Below are 25,587 nucleotides of genomic sequence, written 5' to 3'. Positions count from 1 at the left end.
CCTTATGGTGCACGTAGCCTAGGTACAGTAATCTGCACCTTACAGCATCTTCTCCACTCCTCTAAGCCTGGCACAATAGTTAGACTCCCTTGGGGAGCTGGTTATTCCCCTGCCTTTAGCATTAAATTTAGAAATAACCCTACACATAACCTGAGTTCTATTCTGCGCTCACACATCAATACTCTTGGTCTACAGTGCCACTGACAATTTGGCAGACCAGGTAGCACTGCTGGAAGGAGAAGAGGTTAGCAGTGACTAGATAGGAGTTGCAGGAGGGTGTAGCAGTCAGGCAGAAGAAGTGTACAGGACATGAAGAGCTAGCAAATTACTAGTTCAGAAGTATGGGTTAGGCTTGTGGCAAAAAATTTGTCCCATGCGTTCTCAAGCTCATACTTCAGGGGTTCTCAAACTGGGGACCAGGGCCCCCTCAGGGGATTGTGAGGTTATTACATGGGGGGGGGGGTCGAAAGCTGTCAGCCTCTACCCCAAACCGCACATTTCATCCAGCATTTATAATGGTGTTAAATAGATAAAAACTTTTTTTTAATTTATAAGGGGGGTTTGCACTCAGAGGCTTGCTGTGTGAAAGGGGACACCAATACAAAAGTTTGAGAACCACTCCTCTAGTTAGTATTCTAGTATGCTGACTAATATTTATGACAACTTGTTTGGGAAAGGTCTGGCTAGAAACCAATAACCGACCACTAGAGACTCAAAAAACTAATTTTATTTTAACACATTCAATTAATAGGGTGCATTCAGCACTATAAATATTTTGTTAAAACAAATGCTTTGTTTTGTATTTGCTTCATACATTACAGCTCTAGCTAAACATTTTACCAACAAAAGAAAGCCAACAAGGGAGGATTAAATAAAACCATACAGGATTTAAAAAATTACACATTTTGCCTAGTGACCTAAAATGACTAAGTCACACATTTTTGTTGTATTTTCCAGAAGTAAGGCTGAATTAAGATTCTCCCTTTCACAGTCTATTAGTGAAAAAACTTTAAGCTTTGCTAAATTAGGCAGCTAATAATAGGGGAACAGTTAAGTGACCAGTAAAATTTAATCATAAGCAAGTGTTTCTAAGCTTTTGAGGTGCTAGAAATAGATTTTTTTAGCCAAATTCTGCCCTAACTCGGAAAAGAAAAGAAAAAAAGTATTCCAGGCTACATCCCTGGAACATAGTGCACTACCAGATGAAAGAACAAGTTCAAAGTCTCATTCCTAATGTCCTACTCCTAGGGATCAGCAAGTGAGAGGTGATTCATAGAGGAGATGCTGCCTCTGTCACTCAAAATCAATTCCTAGTCAGTTTAAAAAAGAAAAGGTGGTGCTGATGTGCTACAAAGGAAGTTGTCTTGTACTTTGTTAGATTTGAAGAAACAGCATTTCTCCAAATAGATTTGTCAGGATTTACATAATCTGTATTTTAGAAACAAACATTCAATTTATGAAAGGGAATCTTTACTAAGTGCAATACAGGAACTACATAAAATTAATGAAATCTTGCAATTATCTTTGTCATTATTTGATCACAGGGATAAAACCATGCCCACACCAAGCTGTCTAGTTTCAACATTAAAAAGAAAATTGTACATAATTATGTATTTCATTTATCCTAGTCATTTATTTTATTACACTGAAAAGCTTTTGAGAAAACAATTAGAGGAAAATACAGCACAAGAACAACAATTTAACCTTTAAAACAATTAAAGAGGCTACCCCCCAGGATTCAGTACATAATCAATAGATCTAAACTTGCATAAAGTACACTTTCTGCAAGAAATAAGTTACATACAGTTAAAGGGTGCTTGATTCCCCCTTCCCCCAAACAGTTCATGTAGGCCAATGACCATTGCAGTGATACAACCCTAGAACTCCAACTCCCAAAAAGAAATGAATGAGATGGGGGGAAATGGCACTAACATGGTGTCTTGAGTTTGAAGAATTTGGGACTTGCTGTTACTTGTAAGTGGGATCTAGCATTCAGATTGATGAAGGGCATACATGTTCTAAGTACCTCCTACTCCCCACTAGGTCAATAAATCAAGGCATATCTTGAGTGGTCTGATGTTCACCATACATAATATGTCATTTAATGATGGAAAAGCAGAGTCATTCCTGCTTGCCTCCCAGAGATCTCAATGCAAGCAATAATATAGTGAAATTTAGAATTCATACAAAGCATACACAAAAATGTAAATCTCAAAGAAGGATATACTAATAATACAGTAATTGCAATTTTCTAAATTTTCACTTCTTCAAATCTTAACTTTTGTATTCCTCCTCTGGAAAGGAATTCCCCCAATTGTCTCTCCCCCAATTTTAATTGCTATTTTGGTTAAATACAGTAATCATTCATCAGGTAATGACTTGACAAATCACTGCCTGGTTGTAATACTGCTTGTAGAGCTAACAAATTACCATGCCTATTCCAATTCGTACAAAAGTTATTTTTCTCTCCACAAAAGGTAATTATTAATATGGTTGCCAATTAGGAACTAAACTGCTAGTGCAATCTGTGCACTATTTAACTATTCTTAGCTCAATTGTCTGTTTTGTTTTTAGTCTTGCAGATTTAAACATATACATGTCAAGTAAATGTGAATCCTTGTCAGTCAGACTGTGGTACGCTTTGGACGCAAAGGAGAAATAAAATGATCACAAGTAGATGCTATACATCAGTACCAACCAGTAAGGAACACCCTTGGCACATAAGTTTTAAATAAGGTTCATTTTTTAAATTTAATACACAAATGACCCTCCATGACCAAAATTCACTTTCTTCTGTCAAAAGAAAATGTTTCTAAAATTTTGCCTCTACACTATCAGTGCCCATTCTCCTCCTTGCTCACCCCATATTCATCAAGTAATTGAATAAATCTAGAGTATTTCCTAGATATTTTAGTCACATACCTAAATATTTAAGGACTCAAAAGTTTACTACCAAACAACATTTATCAGTGTACTGAGTTTTTGAAAATAACAAAGACTAACTCAATGGAATGGTTTAAAAAGTATATACACAACTATCTGACCGTGCAGAAAACATTGTGATTTTTCTATGACAAAAATACACAAAAAAGTTACTGTAAATTCATTCCTTTAAACTACAAGCTCAAAGTCTACATAAAACTAAGTTAACAATTACCAGACTACAGCTTGACCCTGCTCCCACTGAAATCAATAGCAAAGCACTTATTGACTTCACTGGACTACAGTGAGCTACAGATAGGAATTGCAGTGAAGAGATCTATACCATCTAAATCACACTAGATAACAAAATGTTTTTGCTGTAGACAGACTGTATTTTTAAAATGCAAAGTTCAGTCTGTGGATATGTTTCAGGTCAGAAAAGAAACTAATAGCCTGTCTTAGATCCAGCATTAGTTTCCTTTAGGTTCAGAAGCCACAGTACTGCACACGTGAAGCTGGCAACACAAGGGAACAAGAACACAGGTTGAATGCTTGTTTGATATTCCGTTCTCTGGATGACACCTGAACGTCAGTTAATTCCCCAGGTAACCCAAAATTAACAGACATTATATCCTTTGTACGTGATTATATAATGTACATCCCATCAACATCTGTTCTGATTTTAGTCACATTCTTAAAGTATCTGTGGCTGTTGACCACCTAGTAAATAGATTAGGACAAAACCAGGAACATTTTGGCTACAGTTTAATTTGTTTTTGACCACGTAATTCCAGATCTTGGTTTAAATACACAATACATTTCCCAATGTAAGACAGAATATGGCATCACTCCTGTCCACATGCTGAACACAGTAAGAGCAATGTGGTACAGAAACAAACAGGATGAGCTAATAGAATTTAAAAAAAAAATTCCAAACATAAAGGCCTTTTGTACCATAATGAAAAGAAAACCAGGTTTTCATTCACATGAATTAAGCAGCTTACTTGCTATACCAATTAATCAGATTCCAATTAGAGAATTTTCCTATGGATAAAAAACAAAGAAACCTACTTAAAAATTACTCAACTGCTCAAATATTACATAGCTACCTAATTAGTAGAAATAAGCACTTCAGAAGAAATTCAGAATGTTAAGTTTCTTTCTTGAAAACAAAAATATATACACATTTCTATATAATTACCTTGATGGCAGCCAAAATATACTTAGTGATAATTTTATATTAGTCATAAAGAAAAATATTTTGAATTTCTTTAGATAATCTCAATTAGAAAACAGTTTAATGAACAAACTATTTCATATATTACTAAACTGGTCTCTATGTTAGGAAAGAAATGTGCAGTACTTCACAATGCTGTCGGAGCACTGTGCCTCTGGACAACCCAGGCCTTACTGTCACCACTTTTGGTCTTCATTATAATTTGAGACGGTTTTCACTTCCGTGCAAAGTTTTTATGCAAAAAAGGTGGTATGTTTCCAAAGCACTAAGACAGCAGGCTGTTGTCAAAATAAAAGTGTATTAAGAGACATTTCTTTTTGCTTGCAAGATATAGCCTTTGGATTTGATAATGCCTCTGGTCTGAACAATGACTGAATACCGGAGAATCCACAAGGGAGTCCATTCATGTGCTCGACTGTTCTGGATACTTTCCTGAAGAGCTTCTTGGAAACTTGCCTCACAAAGCAGTTCTAAAATTAGAAACAGATATTTACATTTTAACCAAACAAAAATGAAATAATTCCTTTAATTGTAATTAGTAAGAGGTGATCTTTGTGTTAAAAATTTGTTAATTATCTCAGTAAGCAATGTGACAGCATACTTCATGTGGTCTCACTCACGCTCTCTCTCACACACACACACCCCCCCCTCTCTGAAGTTTCATGAGGCACAAACTCAAAAGTTAAAGAATTTATAGTATAAGAAAGTTTCAGAACATACTTCTCTCCTGCTCTAAGTAATAAACTGAACTGGCTTTACATAAAGTGTTGATTGGAATGACATTAATAATTGAAACTACCAAATAATTGAAGATACCAAAAATAAGATCAAGGGGTAGCTATATATTTTGTAGGGGAGAGTTAAATGACAGTCTCTTGTTTGACATTGATTTTAGTTTAAAAGGTCTAGATTCATATTTAGAAAAATGTAATGTGTTTGACCAAATCCAGCAAGGTACTGAGCATTCTCAGTTCCCACTGAAGTCACAGTTAAGGGGTCTCAACACCTTGCAGACTGGGCCCTTAATAGTTATAAGTCTAAGGAGAAAAATTTATATCCTGCTCTGTAAATCCTTCCATTATTCTATAATTAAGGCACACTGGCCCTTATTAGCCAGCATAAGATTGTAGGGTAGGAAACAAATCCCACAAACCCCACCCTGCCTCCCCTCTCATGATAGTTATTGGTGTGTATTAATGAATTTTCAATTTGTTTTGGTCTGCAGGTTGCAGTTGGAGTTTCAGAGGATACTGTGGTTCCAGCCAACAATTTCCAACTATGGGTTTCATCCCTGCTAAAAGATTGGTGGACCTGGAAATATGTCATGAGCATCCTGCTGCCTTTTGATGTCATATTCAGTTTGTTGGCATAGGCTCTAAGGACTTATGTGATACTGCTTGTTGACAAATCAGCAGGGTTTTACTTGGTTTAGTAATGTGTCATTTATTTCACAGTATCACAATTCTGGGTGCTAGCTCCTGGCAGCAGGGGTGTTAACTCCTTTTCAGTAGGGTAGATACTGGTTTGGTGACCTTGGTTTAAGCAGGCTAAGCCAAGCCCTAGTACTGTGATGCTTGGAATTTGAGCATCGACAAGGGGAAGGCGGGTAACAGAGAGAGCATTGATGGCATTGCCCATTTTCACTGTTCCTAGGCCAGACTGCCTCAAGAACTTACCCTGTTATGGAATTAATAAATTTGCGGCCTCTTGCCCAAAAATTCGAGATATCTGTATTTGTCCTTACTGGTTCCTGCCATTCACAAATTTGCTTAAATGAAAACATATTTCTTTCAGCAGCAGAGGATGCCCAGGAGCTAAAGCATAGACCAAATGTAGCCCAGGCAGCTATAATTTATCAACTCAGTCTCTGAATAAGAAGATGGGAGATTCCTTAAATAGTGGTGGAAACTATACCCTTTCTCCATTATCCTCCACATGTTGAACTTGCTACCGCTGCATTATATCTGACCTGCACGAAAGCCAAAGCTACTTGCAAAAACAGGTTCCCTTGCAAGGCAACAAAAAAAGAGCTGAAGATTTGGATTTTACAGTTTACATAAGCAATCAAACAAATTCAGAAGCAGAAGTATTAATTTTTAACTAGTAAATAGTAAGAATTAACTAACGAATAGCATCTTATGCTGGGCATCACAACATGGGGAATAGATGGCCAGCCCTCTGTGGAGAAAGAGGTGGTTAGGGACTATTTAGAAAAACTGGACGTGCACAAGTCCATGGGGCCGGATGAGTTGCATCCGAGAGTGCTAAAGGAACTGGCGGCTGTGATTGCAGAGCCATTGGCCATTATCTTTGAAAACTCGTGGCGAACGGGGGAAGTCCCGGATGACTGGAAAAAGGCTAATGTACTGCCAATCTTTAAAAAAGGGAAGAAGGAGGATCCTGGGAACTACAGGCCAGTAAGCCTCACTTCAGTCCCCAGAAAAATCATGGAGCAGGTCCTCAAAGAATCAATCCTGAAGCACTTACATGAGAGGAAACTGATCAGGAACAGTCAGCATGGATTCACCAAGGGAAGGTCATGCCTGACTAATCTAATCGCCTTCTATGATGAGATTACTGGTTCTGTGATGAAGGGAAAGCAGTGGATGTATTGTATCTTGACTTTAGCAAAGCTTTTGACATGGTCTCCCACAGTATTCTTGTCAGCAAGTTAAGGAAGTATGGGCTGGATGAATGCACTATAAGGTGGATGGAAAGTTGGCTAGATTTTCGGGCTCAACAGGTAGTGATCAATAGCTCCATGTCTAGTTGGCAGCCGGTGTCAAGTGGAGTGCCCCAGGGGTCGGTCCTGGGGCCGCTTTTGTTCAATATCTTCATAAATGATCTGGAGGATGGTGTGGATTGCACTCTCAGCAAATTTGTGGATGATACTAAACTGGGAGGAGCGGTAGATACGCTGGAGGGCAGGGATAGGATACAGAGGGACCTAGACAAATTGGAGGATTGGGCCAAAAGAAATCTGATGAGGTTCAATAAGGATAAGTGCAGGGTCCTGCACTTAGGACGGAAGAACCCAATGCACAGCTACAGACTAGGGACCGAATGGCTAGGCAGCAGTTCTGCGGAAAAGGACCTAGGGGTGACAGTGGACGAGAAGCTGGATATGAGCCAGCAGTGTGCCCTTGTTGCCAAGAAGGCCAATGGCATTTTGGGATGTATAAGTAGGGGCATAGCGAGCAGATCGAGGGACGTGATCGTCCCCCTCTATTCGACATTGGTGAGGCCTCATCTGGAGTACTGTGTCCAGTTTTGGGCCCCACACTACAAGAAGGATGTGGAGAAATTGGAGAGAGTCCAGCGAAGGGCAACAAAAATGATTAGGGGTCTGGAACACATGAGTTATGAGGAGAGTTTGAGGGAACTGGGATTGTTTAGTCTGCAGAAGAGAAGAATGAGGGGGGATTTGATAGCTGCTTTCAACTACCTGAGAGGTAGTTCCAGAGAGGATGGTTCTACACTATTCTCAGTGGTGGAAGAGGACAGGACAAGGAGTAATGGTCTCAAGTTGCAGTGGGGGAGGTTTAGGTTGGATATTAGGAAAAACTTTTTCACTAGGAGGGTGGTGAAACACTGGAATGCGTTGCCTAGGGAGGTGGTGGAATCTCCTTCCTTAGAAGTTTTTAAGGTCAGGCTTGACAAAGCCCTGGCTGGGATGATTTAATTGGGTATGGGTCCTGCTTTTGAGCAGGGGGTTGGACTAGATGACCTCCTGAGGTCCCTTCCAACCCTGATATTCTATGATTCTATGATATCCATTGCTCAAAATGTACTGACAGTTGTAAATGGCCAGGCAGTTTTCTGAATTCTCCTACAAAGTCTCATTCACTTCCAAATCAAGCTTCATCCAGGTACAGTATATAGTAATTTAGATCATATTTAATAAGACCTTAAAGTTTCATTCTATTGGACACATTTTTCTTAGCAAGACTCACCAGGTGATTAAACACACAAATAAGAATCCTTACTAGAAAAAAATTGATCTCTACTACACTTTTGCCTACAGCCATTTTAGTTAAATTGAGGAAATGAAACAAAATATCTTGTCCAAGTTCTTTTAGTTTACAGTTCCAGCAATGTATTTGTTTAGATGCTAACAGGGTGAAAGAGATTAGTCCAGATTCAAGAAGAACCAAATTAATATTTTAAGAAGATTATTTTATAACAGCATTCTGAGGAGATGGCACATCAGGACGATTTTGGAACCCAGACGAGAAACTGTGATTCTACTATAATGTAGTAATTATGTCACCATGTCATCACAGATATTAAAAAACACTGTCAAACTTTAAATGACATTACAGGTTAAACAGGGCTCTCTCATCCTCTACATTCAAACATACTATTTCAGATTAACCAGCGGTATGTTGCTATAAAAGCTTTTTCATTGCAAGCTTCTGCGTGAAGCTCTTCCCATGTCTTTCATTGTTCTGAAGGGTACAGAATGACACTTGAGAGACTACATGCTTTGCTGGAATTAATAAACCCTAGATTTTAAACATGGTACAGTACACAATACTTTTAGATAAGGCATCCCTTCCCACTGCTTTATTGTTTTCCGATTACAATATCCCAGAAGTCCTGTTGTAGGATTGCTTTTATTTTTTTTCTTATTAAGGCAAGCACATAAGAACTTGATATAGAAAAGAAATGATATAGCGATATACAACTGAATCCAATGCACAGGGCTTTAAAGGTAAAAAAAGTTTGCACTCAAATTAAGATTATACCCAGTCATGTTCAAAATTACTTTATTCAGAAGGTTTTTGTTAATTTTGTCAAGTAAGTTCAACTACAGCCTTACCTTTTGGATCGTTATGAGTCAACAGCTGGATGTCAAATTGTTTTGCAAATGCTGTGAGGTCAGGTGGCATCACACAACAGGAAGCTAAATTTACCTGGTTACTATTTGGTTTCACCTGAAAGAGAGAGATATCCTTCAGATGGAAAGTCACATTAATATGTTACTTCTACTTTAGACATGTATAAGCATCCTTTACTGTTGAATAAAATCTGCTCTGTATCGTTATTTTGAGCATTTTGACTTGAACCTTGTTTTAAACACCAAAAACTGAACAAAGCCCAAGCCTGATCCTGCAAGATGCTGTTGAGCACACAAGTCCTATTGGCTGTAGTGACTGAACTCATCTCCTTGCAACATAAGGCCCAGAATGATGATGGGGGTCTCACTTCAGTAGGCTGTGCATAATGAATAATGTTTGGTTTCTTGTCTATTGTGGTCAAGAATATCAGCAGCCCTTTGTTTCCAGTAAAACAGGATGCTAGTTCTAAAAGAAAAACACTAGACTACAAATAATGCAATACATAATTAATTTTCATTCTTCCTGTGGATATAAATTTGCAGCTATCCACACATCCAATTAGTGGCCTAATCCAAAACCCACTGAAGTGAAAGGGATTTTTCTCCATTGAATTCAATGACTTTGGATCAGGCTCTCACAAATAAAGAGTACACATATTCATGATGTCAGAACATTACTGGCCAGAGTAAGATTCCCCCCTCCTCCACTTTACTTAAGACAGACAGCAAAAACAGTACAAATCAAGACTCTTATCAGGAGCCATAAGGATCCATAGTTATTAATTTATATCACTTTTACAGAGCTTGGAGGATTCTGAACAAACAAACAGTTTACATACACTAATATTAGTATGATTAGAATGTAATCAGCTCAATAACAAGCAGATGGCACAGATAAATGGAGACTTGCATGATTTGAATGTTATGGAAGGGACATTCAGTCTCTGCGAGAAGGTCAGTTACATTGCACAAAGAACAGTTCCCACTGTTTGATCCGTGTGCAGGAGGACACACAATCTGCCTAGCCTTTACAGATAAGCTTGGTATTCTAATGATATCTTCCTGAAAGGAAAGGAATTGTATCCAAATAGAGGTTAAAAAATGTAAAGATTCAGGTAATATTCCTGGGAGAAATCTGTGCCACTGCACACATGCAGAATTCACGTCCCCTGCAGATTTCTTTACTTCCCCACAGAAAAATGCCCGCTGACAGAAAAGCAAAGGGAAGCTGCAGGAGTGGTCACGTGCCCCTCCCTAGCAGCACGGGCACATCATTTCAAGTTCCTAGAGCAGCCGCCAATAAAGGTAAATCACTGCGGGGGGGGGGGGGGGGGGGGGGGAAGGAAGGGGAGGCGGCTGGGGACGCCCTGTCCAGTGGCTCCTACCGTGCTAGCGGCTCAGCTGCCAGTCTCTCCTGGGCTGGGCAGGATGGGACCTTCCTCTTTCCCTGCAAGGCTGAGTCAGACCGACCCCCAGAAACCTCCCCCGGAGCCAGGAAGCTCCACCCACCCTACCCCCGCTTCCTGTCCCCATCACTCCTCAGCCACAGGGTGAGGGGTCACTGTACAGGGAGCTGCTTCCCCATCTGCCCAACCCCCATGCATCCAGACCACCCTATACCCAGACTCTTCTGCCGAGCCTCACCCCTCCACACCACTGAGCCCCCAGTACCTGAACCCCCACCGCACTGTCTCACCCCTGCATCCAGTGCCTCCCCCCCCCATCACCTCCCGCTGCACCCTACCCCCAATTCCTCCAGAACCCCCCCCCCCCCCCGGACCCTCCCTAAGCCCCACCCCTGCACTCACACCATGCTATCTTGGTGTGCGTGGCCTGGAGGGGCAGGGCCCTGGGGTGTTTCCGGGCCAGGCCTGGCTCATGTGCTGTGTTAGGGTCGGGTGCAGCCTCACCGCTGAGTCCATGTTTGGGGGGTGTGGGGGAGGGGTGGAGAGACTGCTGCAGTGTGATCTCCCACCTCCCTGCTCCCCATTGCCATGCTGGAGCCTCCACATTTATTTATTGACCAATAAAATATGCAGAATTTTAAAATACTGGGTGCAGAATTTTTTTTGGTGCAGAATTGCCTCAGGAGTAAGGTGATTTCTTTTTTAAAAATTGGATTAAAATTGAAGAGTTTTAATTAAAAAATAGCACTATTTACACTTCTAATTTGTAATCAATTACAAAAATCTTCAAAACTCAAATCCTTTGCTTTCCAATATATCTTTGACAAACAGATTAGCGTAATCAGTATCTTAATTTTAAAATGAAAGTCATTTTTCTATTGTTTAACTGGATATGTGGCATACCAAGGAAACAATAGTAAAAACCACGCCTCAGAGTTACTATGGTTGAATAGTCTGTCCTTACCTGTGACCACAGGTACAGTTGCTCTAACAGCGTTTTATCTAGATCAGAGGTACCTATGGCAACAATCTTTTTGTGTTGAACTAAGTTCTCAAGTTCTCCCCAGTAAGGCTGTAAATACTCCAAAGAAAGATTAATTCCATCTTCAATAGGAGGTGGAGCAATGATCACAGAATCTAATTGGGTAACCCCAAGGGCAGAACATGCTGTGGAAAAAAAGAAAAGAAAAAAATCAATCTGAGATAAGATGATAAACAATAAGCATGACAAGATATCTTTCAAAAACTCAGCTTTACGCCACTTTCATTTCTGAATCACCATTTGAGAGTTTCAAAGAATCTTTGTACCCAAGGACAGTAGCTAGATAAAGAAATTCAGTTAAGAATCAAATACAGAGCTGAAAACTGAATTTCAGATACAATCTTGTGGTGAAAAACAACTTCTTGAACAGAGTCTGTAGCTCTCTATTCCTTTTTCGATATTAACATCTTTGATTTTACATCAAGATTGGCTGATTTATATCATCCTCATTAATGGTTGCACTCTTGACCTCTTGTTCTAGTCTATAACCTCCCCCTCCACAGTTGCCCAAGCACTGGTAAAGGACCATGAAGAAACACTGAGAAGGGCTATTCACATGCCACTGTGACTCAGGAGTTAATTGAAAACCAATACTGAACAGAATGGATCTGGACTTAACATGATTGTGATTATAAGTAAGATTGTGGCAAAGTTTGGGACATCATAAAGGTTGTAAAGGTTATCCAAGTTATGAGAGGCTTCTGAGATAAACATGAATGAAATTAAATCAACGTAAACTGGTAGGCCACCCACGCATCTCCCTGAATTATGTGTTAAGTGCATATCTGCAAGCCTTATAAATTACATAGTGAAATGAGGCACAAAGGTAAATCTCATTTTCCTTTTGTTGCTAACAAACTCATGGTCATCTGGCATGCTATCAGCATACGTCTACACTATGAGCTATGGGTGTGATTCTCAGCTCATGTAGACATATTTACGCTAGCTCCCATCGAACACATGCTAAAAATAGTAGTGTAGTAGCATGGGCAGCGGCACGGCTAGCCGTGCCGCGTACAAACCTGCTTGAACCCTGGGGTATGTACTCAGCACATATAGCTTGTGACAATCCTCACTGCTGCCCGTGCTTTGCAGTTACACTACTATTTTGACCATGCTAGCTCAAAGAGAGCTAGCACAAGCATATCTACATGAGTTGGGAATCACACCCCTAACTCAGTGTAGGTGTACCCTCAAAGTGACATCTTTCCACCCTCTGCTGACTTGCCCAAATTAAGATAGATTTGGAAGAGGACATGGTCCAACAGGAAAGGTGTAATTTGAATTAGATTCATTATGTACATTATTCTAGTTTGCTTTGTACATTAGCAGAGCAGAATCTGTCAATAGTCGAAATATAAAAAAACTATATTAAAACTGAAAGTGACTTTGAAATCTCATTTACATAAGTGACTGGAAGGGGGCAACTGACAAGAATATTGTAACGGAAGTAGAATCTCTGTTCTTTACTCAATCCATTTCTGATTTGTAATTTTCATCTATACCTGATCTCTAACCCCTTTAATGCTTTTACAAGCGATTCCAGGATTTTCACACACATTTGTCAAATACATTTTAAGAATCAAAAGACAAGAGAACTAGACATTTTCTGACCCTCAGGAATCCTTCAAACCCAATGAACTTTCAAGGTGGTAAAAAGGTCAGTGTTCTTACTTACTTCCTTTAAGAATTTGTGGTACATGCTTAGCTCCTCTTTGGAGGAACAAAACTTCAGACAGATACTGTCAATATAACACCTATTATTAGCATTACATTAGCTTTTAATAAAATAAATATTTTTAATTTGCTGTTGCAGCATTAATGTTACACTGCTGAAACAAGCATCATATAGAATGTGAGACATCAATACTGCAGTTTCTACAGTGTTCAGAAGCAGGCAGAGAACAAATTAAAATTGGAGAACATTTACTGTTTCAAAAATCACCTCAGCATCAGAAAACAGAACTAATTACACACCTTATGCCAAACAGTTTTGGTTTTTTTAATTAATTTGGTAAAAGAAGACTTTACTCCTACAATTAGATCCACAAAGGTGGGCTCTTGTACCTACCAGAACAAGGGGCTGTGCACACTGATCCAGTTGAAGTTTCGGGATCTAAGAGTCTATATTATATTTAATCCATTACTATGAACTGAACCAACATATAAATTAGACCTTAATTTAGTAATTTTGGCCATTTTGAGAGGCTCACCCTTCCACACCACTGAGCCCCCAGTACCTGAACCCCCACCGCACTGAGTCTCACCCCTACATCCAGTGCCCCCCCCCCCCCCAATCACCTTAAGAGTATTACAATTGGTAGAGAAATTGCAGAATAAATCAAGGCAAATGTAAAATTCCCCTCTTCAGCAGAGGAAGACAACCTAAAACCCAAGTATTACAAATTGAAGAATTTTTGTAACAATCAGAAAGTAGAAAGCGTTGCACACAATTTCAGTTTTGCACTTACCCATATCAACTGCATCTCTGATTGAAGAAGAGTTTGATCCTGCGATGAACAGTTTTGCTGCACACCAAAGAAATGTGAGTTAATAACTAAAACCAGCTCCAGCTGTTAGAGAATATACATTAAAACGCACAGAGCAGTTACAATGCTAGTACATAGCTGGAAATGTATCAATCTTACATTTTGGCAAGAACTAATAAAGAGTACTTAGGACACATGTTAGCTTCTTAAGGAATTGAAAGATGTTTAAAAGTGGTGTTCTAAAAGGTGAAACAGAACTGTAGTTAATATGTTTCTGAGATATCTTCAGAAGTCTCCTAAGACAGGAGGTTACCTAATAAGGGTAGTCTCTTGCACAGGTGAAACAGAGACGTAAGTGTTTTGGTACTTTAAGCAACAATGATAATGACAAGTTTGTTTTTAAAACAGTTAACCTCATAGAACCAACAGACCTCCCTCCCCAACTTACTGAGGCTCAAAATTTAACATCTCTATAGTTTGACCTTCCTCCCCTCAAATTCATCGTATTCCACTGGATAGATCATTATAATAGAATTGTGCCTCCAGTGTTATTCATTAATTACAGGATTTATTAGTTATTTTTTGGACAACCCTAATGTTAAAGGAAAAAGGAGGCAAAGGTTCGCAAAAAAGCATTTAAAATCTGCTTGGGGAAGGTGGAGTAATTAAAAGCTGTACAGAGTATCTAAACATGTTAATGCAGGTCTTTTCAGTGAACAGCAGACAAATTCTGACTCATCTTAAATAAAGATATGAAACTTTGTACTGCTGTCATTTGGCTTATCAGGCACCAAAGGGTAACATTTATGGATATTCTGCTTGTAACAACAGCACATGGGTTCTTTCTATAACTATCTGAAGATTTATCCTTGGACTGCCCATGAGGTTATCAATATAAATATTATGTACACTCACACACTTAAAAAAAAAAGAGATACAGACAGAACCTTGGGTCTAGCGAAGCTAGGAACAGAAGCCTTTATGCCACTGTTATGCTCCCCAACAATCCTCAGAGATGCCAGGAGCCACTTTAGCCCCAGTGCATAGAATCATAGAATATCAGGGTTGGAAGGGACCCCAGAAGGTCATCTAGTCCAACCCCCTGCTCAAAGCAGGACCAATTCCCAGTTAAATCATCCCAGCCAGGGCTCTGTCAAGCCTGACCTTAATGTAATGTAGGGAAGCCTCAAAGCTTCCTTAAGAACTAGCTTATTCAGTTTGAGCACCAATTTAACTAAATCCATTTAGAAACTGATTTAAATAAGTCAATGCAACTCACTGGTGTGGGCTCTCAAACTGGTCTAAGAGTGCCTTACGCTGATTTAGCTTAGTGCTTGTCGACACTACAAAAATTAGGTCAGCTTATTAGGTTGGTGTCCACACTACCCTCCTTCTGCCGGTGGTCTGCATCCTTACCAGGAGCACCTGCACCGACTGAAGTGGGGCATTGTAGGACACTGACAGCTGAGTGTGGGGTTCATAGCTGGAGCACCCACCTACCCTGAGGTAACAGCCAGCGCTGTGACCCTGGCAGAGGTGCAATTTCACAGCATGGTGCCTGCCACAAGTGAAATTTACATTATTGCCAATTTCATGGCTGCCTTAGATCAAAGGAGCAGGAACTCAGAGCTGGAGCCCTGAAATTAACAAGAATGTCAATTTCACTGCTGATAGGCCTCCTGCTTTGAAATTGATCAACCAGGCTGGGCTCACAGTTCAATCTGTCAGTCTGAGGTCAGGATCCAGCTGTGAGTCTGGCACTGGGCTAATAGTTGGAGGAGGGGCAGGTACCAGGCTCAATTTCACAACAAGGGAGCCTAGGAGAAGTGAAATTAATATTATTGCCAATTTCAGGGAACCAGCTGTGAGCCTCTCCCCCCTTGCAAAGTAGAGACAATAGCAGCCATGAACCTGACAAGAATGACAGCAATGTGAGTGACGCAGTCTCTACAGGGACACTGCGTCATCCTAACTACATCCACATAAGTGCTACACCTCTTGCAGAGGTGAAGTTATTATGTCAGTGTAGCAGGCCACTTATTACAGCAGAAGCAGCATTCTAGCATAGACACTGACATAATTAGGTAAACATAAGCTGCCTTATGTCGCCCTAACTCTGCAGGGTAGACCAAGCCTCAGTTCGTTAAAAACTAAGAGTATGTCTACATATAAACCTCTTCAGCTCCTCAGTGAAGAGGTAACTACACCACCTAGGTGGGGAAAGGTGGAGGTTTCCCATCAGAGTAGGTACTCCCCAAGAGGCAGAATTCTCCCATTGACCTAGCACTGTCTGCACTGTATCATTCAGAGGTGTGAATTTTTCACACCCCCTGAGTAACACAGTTATACCAACCTAACTTCCTAGCACAGACCAGGCCCAAGAATTTAGTTCAACTGCTGCTCAAGCTACATGTACACCAGCCCCTTGCTGCAACAGACCCAAAGACTGTTCCAGCTGCTAAGGATTGTTGGAGGAGTTCTATCCCACATACTCTATATCAATTTAGTTACATGAATGCTAATCTCACCAGCCTAAGAATGTTTAGCAGGAAGTTGCACCCATTTAGCTAAATGCATTTCTAAACCAATTTTGTTAAATCAGTACAGTTTGCCCAAGTAGACATGGCCTGGCCTGAGACAGAGAAATCAAATGACTTGTCCAAAGTGAATCAAAAAGATGGGAATGGAACTCCAGTATTTTGAATCTCACTGTATATCTACATGGGGATAAAAACCCCTGGAGCATGGCTGCAGCTGGCCTGGGTCACTCACAGGGCTTGAGCTCAGGGGGCTAAACATTGCTGTGCAGATGTTGGGCAGGAGCCCAAGCTTTGGGATCCTCCATCCTCTCAGAGCCCCAGAGCTTGGGCTCCAGTCCAAGCCTGAACCTCTACACAGCAATTTTTCACACCCAGAACCTAAGCTCCACAAGCCCAAGTCAGCGGACCTGGGCCACTCATTGTTTTTTTTATCCTGTGCAGACGTACTCTCAACCATGCTACTCAGTATGTCCTTTTGCAGATTTTTTTTCCTCTCTCCTCTTTTCCTCCTCTTCCCATCCCCAAAACACCCTTCCCTATTTAATTAAATATTAATGAAGAAACTTAAGTCACAAGCCCTGCTCCCACTGAACAGATCCTGCTGTCAAACCCAAGTGAACAAGCCTGCTAGCCAGAGCAAACTATTTAGTTCTTTTAAGTTCCCTAAATGTAAAGTATATTCTGCAAAGCAAGAGTACATTTTTTCATTCCTTACCTGACACTTTCAATTCTTCCCTTTCTTCAGGATTTATCTTCTCCATTGCTTGATCTACAATACATTCCAGGACATCTGGCATTTCCTGCAGAAAATACATAACATTTAGGAGCAGTTTGTCAATATTAGAGAGTTAATAATCCTCTGAAGAATTCATTAACTGTTACAACAAAAGCCTTATACCAGGATCAAAAAAAAAAAAAAAAAAGCATAAAACACTATAAAGGAAGTAACCTAGTCCTTCCACACTTTAGAGGGGCCCAGCCTACTCCAACGCCAGAGCAGAGAAGGAGCGGGTAACAGGTAAGAGAAAGGCCACATCTACAGTACAGGCACTGCTGCAGCACTGCAGGTGTTCTGTTGTAGCACCTTTATGTAGATATTTTCTGTAGCAACTGAATGGATTTTTTCCAGTGATTTTCAACCTGTACGTAGCCCATGGGCCACTTGCGGCCCAATCAGCACACAGCTGCAGCTCATGCAACGTCCTCAGGGCCATACAGGTAGTATTGGACGCGGCCCACAATGGTAAACAGATTGAGAACCACTACTTTTTTCCATTGCTGTAGGTAATCCCTCTCTCTGAATGGTGGTAGCTAAGTTGACAGAAAAATTCTTCCATCAGCACAGCCACATCTGCCCTGGAGGTTAGGTTGCCATTGCTGGGTCAACCCAACTTAAATGTAGACCAAGCCAGAGTTACATGACCAGGTTTGTCTCTGCCCTCAAATACAGAGGTACTTTTGAGGTTCCAAAAAACTTACTGAAACCTAATATATCAACTACATTTGAAAAAAGGAATAGGGGGATTCATTTTTTTCCCTCCAGTTATACTTCATAACTGAAAGTTTCTCCTTCAGCACAGGATGGATAACGTTCTTTTGGAGAATTTGACAAACTGCTCTCTTTCAAAATGGCTGCTATTTCCCATTGTTCTAAATGGGACTGTATCCAAAGCTGCTCTCAGTTGATGGCCATTTTGATAAAACCATCTCTCTCTCATCATTCTCCACGGGACAGAGTTTCACTGCCTCCGGACAGTACAGGCCACTAACATAAGTACAGCTTGTCTCTACTCTCACTGAGAGTGGGAAATGACAGCTATTTTGAGAGAGAAAGGAACTCTTTGCGAGCTTTGATGAACTAGACAGTTCCATGCCCTAGCCTCTGATGAGACTGACACCTTCAGTTATGAAAAATGACAAAAATATAATTAATCACAAATATTTCTTTTCAATGCAATTCATTGCTCCACATCTACTTGAGAATGGGCAGGAGGAAAAGAAAACTAGGAGTGTGTGCACCAGGAAATGTAGGAAGGTGCAAGACGGTATCATTAGCGAGAAAAGAGATTTTATCCCTAGTTCTATCCGAAACTCAGAGTAATCTTTGTTAAAAAACTGCAGGGAACTTTTTTGTAAATAAAAGTGTATCCTAACATGATTCATGGATCAAAACAAAACATGCAATATCATTTTATCTTTTTTATTTCCAAATTTTAGTAGGTGGGCTCTAATATTGAAATGTGACTATACAAAAAGCCACAGGATCTTCAATATCATCAAGTGGTCAGGATCTTAGTTTCATGTGTTATCTGAAAGTTGGCACCTCAAACGAAAAGTGTCACTTCTGAATCATCAGCAACTCATCCTGTATTATTCTAACATTTCACTTAGAGAGAACTCCCTTACAAACAGTGGCCAGGCCCAACTGTTTAGTCTGCATGACCTCACAAAATAGATCTATAACTCAAACTCCACCATGTTTGCATATGCCGCAATTAATTTTCAAGATGAGCTGTACTATCTGAGATTTGTATGTAATGACAAATCTTGTTTGTTAGCCAGGACTTTATGCTGATTAAGTCTTACTTCTGTAAAACAACATAGATTAAACTATCAAAAGCAATATTTGTCTTTCCAGTAACTTATTTAATTTCACAAGTACTGAACCAAGTTCGTAGAATAGAATATCAGGGTTGGAAGGGACCTCAGAAGGTCATCTAGTCCAACCCCCTGCTCAAAGCAGGACCAATCCCCAATTTTTGCCCCAGTTCCCTAAATGGCCCCCTCAAGGATTGAACTCACAACCCTGGGTTTGGCAGGCCAATGCTCAAACCACTGAGCTATGTTGTGACAAAGGGAAAATATTTGATTAGTTAAATTCTATTTGCAAAGAAACGATAGACCCCTCACCTGGTTTAGATCGAGGCTGATCTTTGAGCTCCATTCATTCAGCGTTTTTTGAATGCAGTCACGTAGCTATAAAACAACATTATATTATTAATTCATATTTAAGAGTTATGCTACAATTGCACAGGCAAAACAGGTTTATATGAAAGTTAGAGGAGCTGATTGAGAGAAAAGGGCCAAGGATGCTATCCACAAAGGCACAGAAAAGATTTTTACTTCAAAGTTCTGTTGGTCGCTTGTACAAGTTAGTTTGGTTCTGCTTACATGTGCTAGTCTCACTCCTCTTTTACCAACCAAGAGTTGGTCAGTAGTGGAGGGTACTGCACTTCATAAACTTTTCAGGTCAGTGCTGCCTTAACCTAAGAGCACTTCTGAAATCTCAGTCTTTCAGCAAAGAAAGAGTATCTTCCTCTAAGACAATAAAAATCTTGTCTAAGGTAACAATTTAATCAGACATTAGAAGAGCACTATATTGCAATGCTGGAATCAGAGCATCAAGATCAGTCATAAACCATTCATTAGGTGTCCATTTCCACACTGGAAGTGTTTTTCCTCTCTTCTAGCATTTACTAACTGCATTTTTTTTTTTTAATACTGCCAGTGCTCCCAGATCATCTGTCACCAAAGAGACTAGAATTAGGATCCTACCTTTCAGTAACACTTTCCCTGAGATCACAGATGCAGCATTAAACTGACTAGGATAGTGATCACACAACTACACGGATCATATTATATCAGAGGTGGGCAAACTATGGCCCGCAGGACCCTCCTGCCCAGCCGGCTATCCCCCAGCCCCTCCCCTGCCGTTCCCCCTCCCCCGCAGCTTCAACTCACCGCGCCGCCAGTTCTGTGCTGGGCGGTGGCATGGCTGGCTCCAGCCGGCCGGCACGGCTGCCTGTCCTGGTGTTCTGGGTGGCGCGGTTGTAGCGTCGCCAGCCACCGGTGCTCCAGGCAGCACGGTAAGGGGGCGGGGGGGGTTGGATAGAGGACAGGGGAGTTCGGGGTGGTGGTCAGGGGTATGGATAGGGGTCGGGGCTGTCAGAGGGTAGGGAACAGGGGGGTTGAATGGGGGCGGGGGTCCCAGGGAGCAGTCAGGGGCAGGGATTATGGGGACGGTCAGGAAGAAGGGGGGGGTTAGATGAGACAGGGGTCGCAGGGGGTCCATAAGGGGAGGGGGGGGCGCGGATAGGGGCCTCCCCTAACCAGACTTCCATACAAAATTTGGAAACCAATGTGGCCCTCAGGCCAAAAACTTTGCCTGCCCCTGTATTATATTATTACTACACATTATTTTATACTGCAGGCTTTGCTTTAGTAAACACATTACTAAACAAGAATGTTCTATGAGGCCAGTTATTCTGTGGAGAGCTGGAAAGACAGTACTTGGACATGTACAGTACATAACTGATTTATAAGCCACTGCCCTATTTTTCTTTTTAGGTTATTTTTAAATCTGTATGGATACTCATACATTTACTATCATCCTATGAACAATTTTCTTGCTGTCTCCAAGGACAACTTACTCGAACACAAAGGGCCCAATCTTACCAACAGTTGCAAGCTTGAGTAGCCAGGCTGTAAGAAAACAGGCCCACATTAGATTTGGATGAATGATGATTTTAAATTGAGTTGGGATATTAGCATGAGCAAGAGGCCTAAAGCATGTGACCAAATAGAAAGCCATCATGAGAAAATTGTGGTGTTAAAACTTATAGTGTGTTAACTTATTTAAGGTTTGGGCTGAAGTAACAGAAATAAAACATGGTTGACTGGGTACCAGGTGCAATAAATTGGTTTCATGTATTATAAACTGCTTCATCTGACCTTAGCAAAGGTCCAATAATTGGCAAGGACTTCACTTGTTGGTTGAAGTGTATAAAAAGCAAACTCTTAAAGGGTTGATTGCTAATACCTGCCAGACCAAGCTGAAGCCAACCAATACGGGTCTAAGAACCCCTGGGCTTAGCCTGTTTGTAAGTAATTTCATTAAATACTTGTAAGTGATGTTACTGTTTGCATGTAGCAAATTGCTTATTATTTAGGCTTTTTTAGGCATGTTTAGAGCAATTGTATAAATACCATTTGTCCTTTGGATTTAATAAAGGAATTTATGGTTAAATCACTGTTGTGGTAATACCCTGCGTAAATAATAATTCTGACACAGGCCCCAAACGTATAAGTGGTTATCCACAAATGTAAAAAATTATTATAAGAGACAAGAATATTTGTGAATGTTAGAGTCTAAAGATTGTTTTATAACCATCTGAAATAGTAAAGAAAGGATAAAAATTCTGCACCAGGTAGACTGCACAAAAGTCTCAAAAGACAGGAATTAATGCCTCTGGGTGATTACAAAAGAAGTGAGGCTGCACTGAGACTGTTCGGGCACAACTCAGGGGGTGTGACCCAGGATCCATTTCCTTCAGGGTGAAGAAAACATACTGCTGCAGGTGTATATTATATATTGCTCGTTGACAACTCTTCCATCTTCTCACATCCGCCAAATAAAATTGGGAATAAGAAAAAACATTTTCTTCGAATAATATAGCGTGTTTGTTTACTTTGGCTATCACTTTTGTAAGTGGGTTCTTTACAGTTGGGCTCCTCAGCTCATAACTTGAGGCTCACGTTTTGTAAAAATCTTGGTCAAATTCTTATCTGAATCAAAAAGCACCTTAGAACATTAAAGTAGCATTGTTAAAATTTAACTTAATTTTCCACACTTTATTTATTGGATTTCAATCAACATTAACAGTCACCGAGAACAGTTAATTCTTATAAACAAAAGTTAAAATATTTTCTCTCTCAGGAATTATTGGTAACCTTTATATTAACCACAGGTTATGTAAAATGTTATTTATAAAAGACAAATCTTGGGCTTAAGTTGGCCCAATACCAATGTTAGTTTACAACTTCAATGAACTGGGTCCCCTTTTTTGGTGTCAGTTCAGCTTTACCTGGGCTTGCATGTTAAAACTAACCTGTGATTTCTTGAGTCTTCCCCTTTCAACCAATATTAATTCCTTATTCTCATCAATCATTCTGTGTTCTTATTTCAGTTCCAGAGTTTCAGACCATATGCATTTTTGCAGTACTGGTATACTTCCCACTTAATACTTATCATACTTTTTAAATATTTTGTTGGCTCATGAAAGGCAGACTAGACTGACAGGCCTGAAGACAAAAGTCCATTTATCCACATACAAGGCACAACCGGGCCAGCAGCTATACCAGAGATCAGCAACCTTTGGCATGTGGCCCACCAGGGTAAGCTTTCTGGTAGGCCAGGCCACTTTGTTTACCTGCCGCATCTGCAGGTTCGGCTGATCGCAATTCCCACTGGCTGCAATTCACTAGCGGTGCAGGTCGAGGGATGTGCTGGCTGCTGCGTCCCACAGCCCACATTGGCCTGGAGCAGCAAACCACAGCCAGTGGGAGCTGCAATCAGCCGAACCTGCGGACGCAGCAGGTAAACAAACCAGCCCAGCCCGCCAGGGAGTTTACCCTGGCAGGCCGTGTGCCAAAGGTTGCTGATTCCCAAGCTATTCAAACTCCCCGCCCCCCCCCCCCCCCCCCATAGCCAATTTCTTTTCTGGAGGAATCACTTCTGAAATGAGAAGATAATGAGCATAGAGATCAAACTCAGTTCTTGAGCTTTCTACTGAGACTAAGCATGCCAGCTGTGATGCAGAAACTTATCCACTAGGAATTGGTCTGAGACCTCAGACTCAATACATATAGGCCACTGAACAGCTGTCATTCAGCAACAACTCAATTAGAGACAGTAACTTTAGAAACAAAATGTTTCATAATCTCATTACCCACATTCCGTGCCAGCCAGGCACCCTTTTCAGCATTTACCTATAAGTCTACTCGTATCTCATCTTAATAGTTATGAAAAATAAAACTGTAGCTCAATTAAGTTGCCAATGTTGCTTTCATATAACTATTCTAAAAATCACAATCCTTGTAGTTACTGAACAATTCTCAAATTGCTAGATAGCTGCTACCACTACTATTTCTTGTGATAATGCTCAGATAATTTTCATGTATTTCATTGCATGGATAAGATCTGAAAGCCATAGCAATATGAACACTACCTCTAAAGCGTGGCACTCCCACAGTAATCTAACGGGATTAGTTTAGTGCCAAATACATACTACCAAAGGTAATAGTCATGGAGAGACAGTCTGAAGTGTGTTCAAAATTTTAACAACTGTCATAAGCTTCTAGTCTTCAAAGAGGACAATGACTGTAATATTAAGAGGCGTCTCAAGACTATAACACACATCAAATTTTCCTAAGAGCTATCACCATCATAATACTGTGCACTATTGCATCTTCTTATAATGTGCATGGCACAAATGGCCCTATTTACTTTATAGCCAAAAATATAAAAAATTAAAAACTACTCCCTATGCGAATTCCAGTATTGTTACTTGAACCCCTTTATGCACATTTTAAAACTCATTAGCACCTTTCCAGAGAACCATGTCTCACTATGGCTCTTATTAGAAAAGTGTTAACACCTTTCTTCCTTGAAACAGATATTAGACCTGGGTACTCTTTGATCCATATCAGTAAAGACCAGAGCTGTAATAGGATTCCATACCACAATCACGAGGCACATCACAGGCAAGACCAGAACACAATGTGGTAGCAAATTTTTTTTTATAGAAGATGGACTGTCATGGAGTCACAGAGTCTGGTCTCCCAGCCTGAAACCAATCTCCTGGGAGTGACCCCTTTTGCATGCCAGACCCCAAGGACCCGCACATTTCCACAATAGCAGGCCCATGGCCTCCAAGGCTGAGCCTTCAGCACCAACACTCCCTGCCTTTCTCTGTAGCTCCCTGTAGTAAATCCTGTCAAGCCAAATTCCTGGGGGAGGCTTGTACTATGCCCCTTAGGGTGCAATGCTCTCAGTGAGAATTTGCAGCATTTATGTACCATAACCTTTAATATCCACAATAGACCAAACTCAAAACTAACTCAGGCAGTTACAGGTCCACTGAGGTTCACCCACTTATTCAAGAGTCTTGGGTCCTTGGTTGGTAAAGAGGAACCAAATCCTTCTAGTTTACTCATGTAAGTACTCCTTCCTCAGTCAACAATTAACTCCTAATGAGGTACAGGGTACTAGTATGAGAAAGGTAGCAGAATTTACCCCACTTTAGGAAACATTAGAGCTGTCCAGAGGGCAACAATTCCTTTCTCCAGCGACGGGTTTAGGTTTCAAAACCTTTGGAACATTTTCACTACATGTCTGTTACCAGCTTGTAACCTAAGCACCTGGGATGGGAGACGCCCAGGTTCCAGTCCCTCCTCCAGCCTCTGCATCAAGCAGAGAAGGGACTTGAACCACCCGAGGCTAGAGCCCTGACTCCCAAGCTACAGAAGGTGAGCCATCCCCCCGCTTCCCCAGAAGTGACAGCTCGCAGCAGCTCTGCCCCAGCAGCTCTGCCCCAGCAGCTCTGCCTAACGGAGAGGGGTGACAGCGGCTTCATACCCCAGTCCCCCCCTCTCCGTGCGGGCGAGGGGGGCATTTCACAGACACTTCCCCACCCAACCGATCCGAGCCCGAGCCCGAGCCCGAGCCTGGCCGGGTGCCTTTAGGCCGGCCGGGGCAGCCCCTCACCTCCTCGCTGGGGGTGGACGGGCACTTCTTGCGCAGCCGGCCCCAGTTGAGCAGGTTGCCCGTCTGCAGGTTGAGGGTGGCCGCGTGGTCCAGGAGAATCCTGGCTCTGCCGCTGTCCGTCCCCATGGGAGCCCGCACTCCGCCCGCCGGTCGCCTTCGCTGGGGTCGGCAGGTTCCCGCGGCTCCTAAGGACTCGGAGCCGGCAGCGGCTGCTTGTGAGGGGGCGCCTGGGGGCTCCGGGCGGCGTCGGGAGGAGCCGGCGGCGTGCGTGCGCTGGCGGGAGCGGGCTGCGATTGCCGCTGCCGGCGGCGGTCTGGGCTCCGGGCTCCGGAGGGCGATGACTAAGGGGAAAAAGTGCTTTGTAACCGCGGCTGGTCACATGGCGCAGGGACAATGGAGCGGGGCGGGGAGCTGGTGATACAGCCGCAGGGGAGGGAGTTCGAGCTGCGGCTGGACTGGAGCCGGGAGGCGGAGTCCGGGCGCGAGGGCAGGCTGGGGCGAGCTGCTCAGGCGCGGCCCTGCTGGCACCAAGAGAGCGGGCGAGAGGCAGAACCAGCCCGCCGCGG

At 41.7% G+C, this 25,587-nt stretch overlaps 2 protein-coding genes across 7 annotated transcripts in view; one reads left to right on the top strand and one right to left on the bottom strand.

Moving 5' to 3' along the window:
- Positions 1 to 709: 709 nt before the first annotated feature.
- Positions 710 to 25,587, bottom strand: GCLM (glutamate-cysteine ligase modifier subunit). Its single transcript, XM_048862191.2, has 7 exons — positions 25,022 to 25,587; positions 19,387 to 19,452; positions 17,192 to 17,276; positions 13,919 to 13,975; positions 11,370 to 11,572; positions 8,982 to 9,096; positions 710 to 4,629 (listed from the first exon to the last, which is right to left on the bottom strand). The coding sequence occupies exons 1-7, from the start codon at positions 25,145 to 25,147 to the stop codon at positions 4,460 to 4,462; spliced, it is 822 nt and encodes a 273-aa protein (XP_048718148.1). The 5' UTR covers positions 25,148 to 25,587; the 3' UTR covers positions 710 to 4,459.
- The window catches only part of LOC125641778 (very-long-chain enoyl-CoA reductase), a 49,010-nt gene continuing 48,066 nt past the window's right edge, over positions 24,644 to 25,587 (top strand). For all 6 annotated transcript variants that reach the window (XM_048862189.2, XM_048862188.2, XM_075131616.1 and 3 more), the window contains exon 1: positions 24,644 to 24,783. The gene's annotated coding sequence lies outside the window, so the exon portion shown is untranslated. The remainder of the gene's footprint in view (positions 24,784 to 25,587) is intronic.

The sequence above is a fragment of the Caretta caretta genome, chromosome 8 (genome assembly GCF_965140235.1).
Source record: "Caretta caretta isolate rCarCar2 chromosome 8, rCarCar1.hap1, whole genome shotgun sequence".
Lineage (NCBI taxonomy): Eukaryota > Metazoa > Chordata > Testudines > Cheloniidae > Caretta > Caretta caretta.
Note: the sequence above shows the minus strand (reverse complement) of the source record. Positions and strands in the feature narration are given on the sequence as shown.

Excerpts from the sequence above, each read along its gene's own strand:
- GCLM (XM_048862191.2), bottom strand. The coding sequence starts at position 25,147 with ATGGGGACGGACAGCGGCAGAGCCAGGATTCTCCTGGACCACGCGGCC. Across the intron at positions 19,453-25,021 it reads CGTCCACCCCCAGCGAGGAG|CTACGTGACTGCATTCAAAA; the intron begins GTGAGGGGCTGC and ends GTTGTTTTATAG. Across the intron at positions 17,277-19,386 it reads TCAGCCTCGATCTAAACCAG|GAAATGCCAGATGTCCTGGA; the intron begins GTGAGGGGTCTA and ends TATTTTCTGCAG.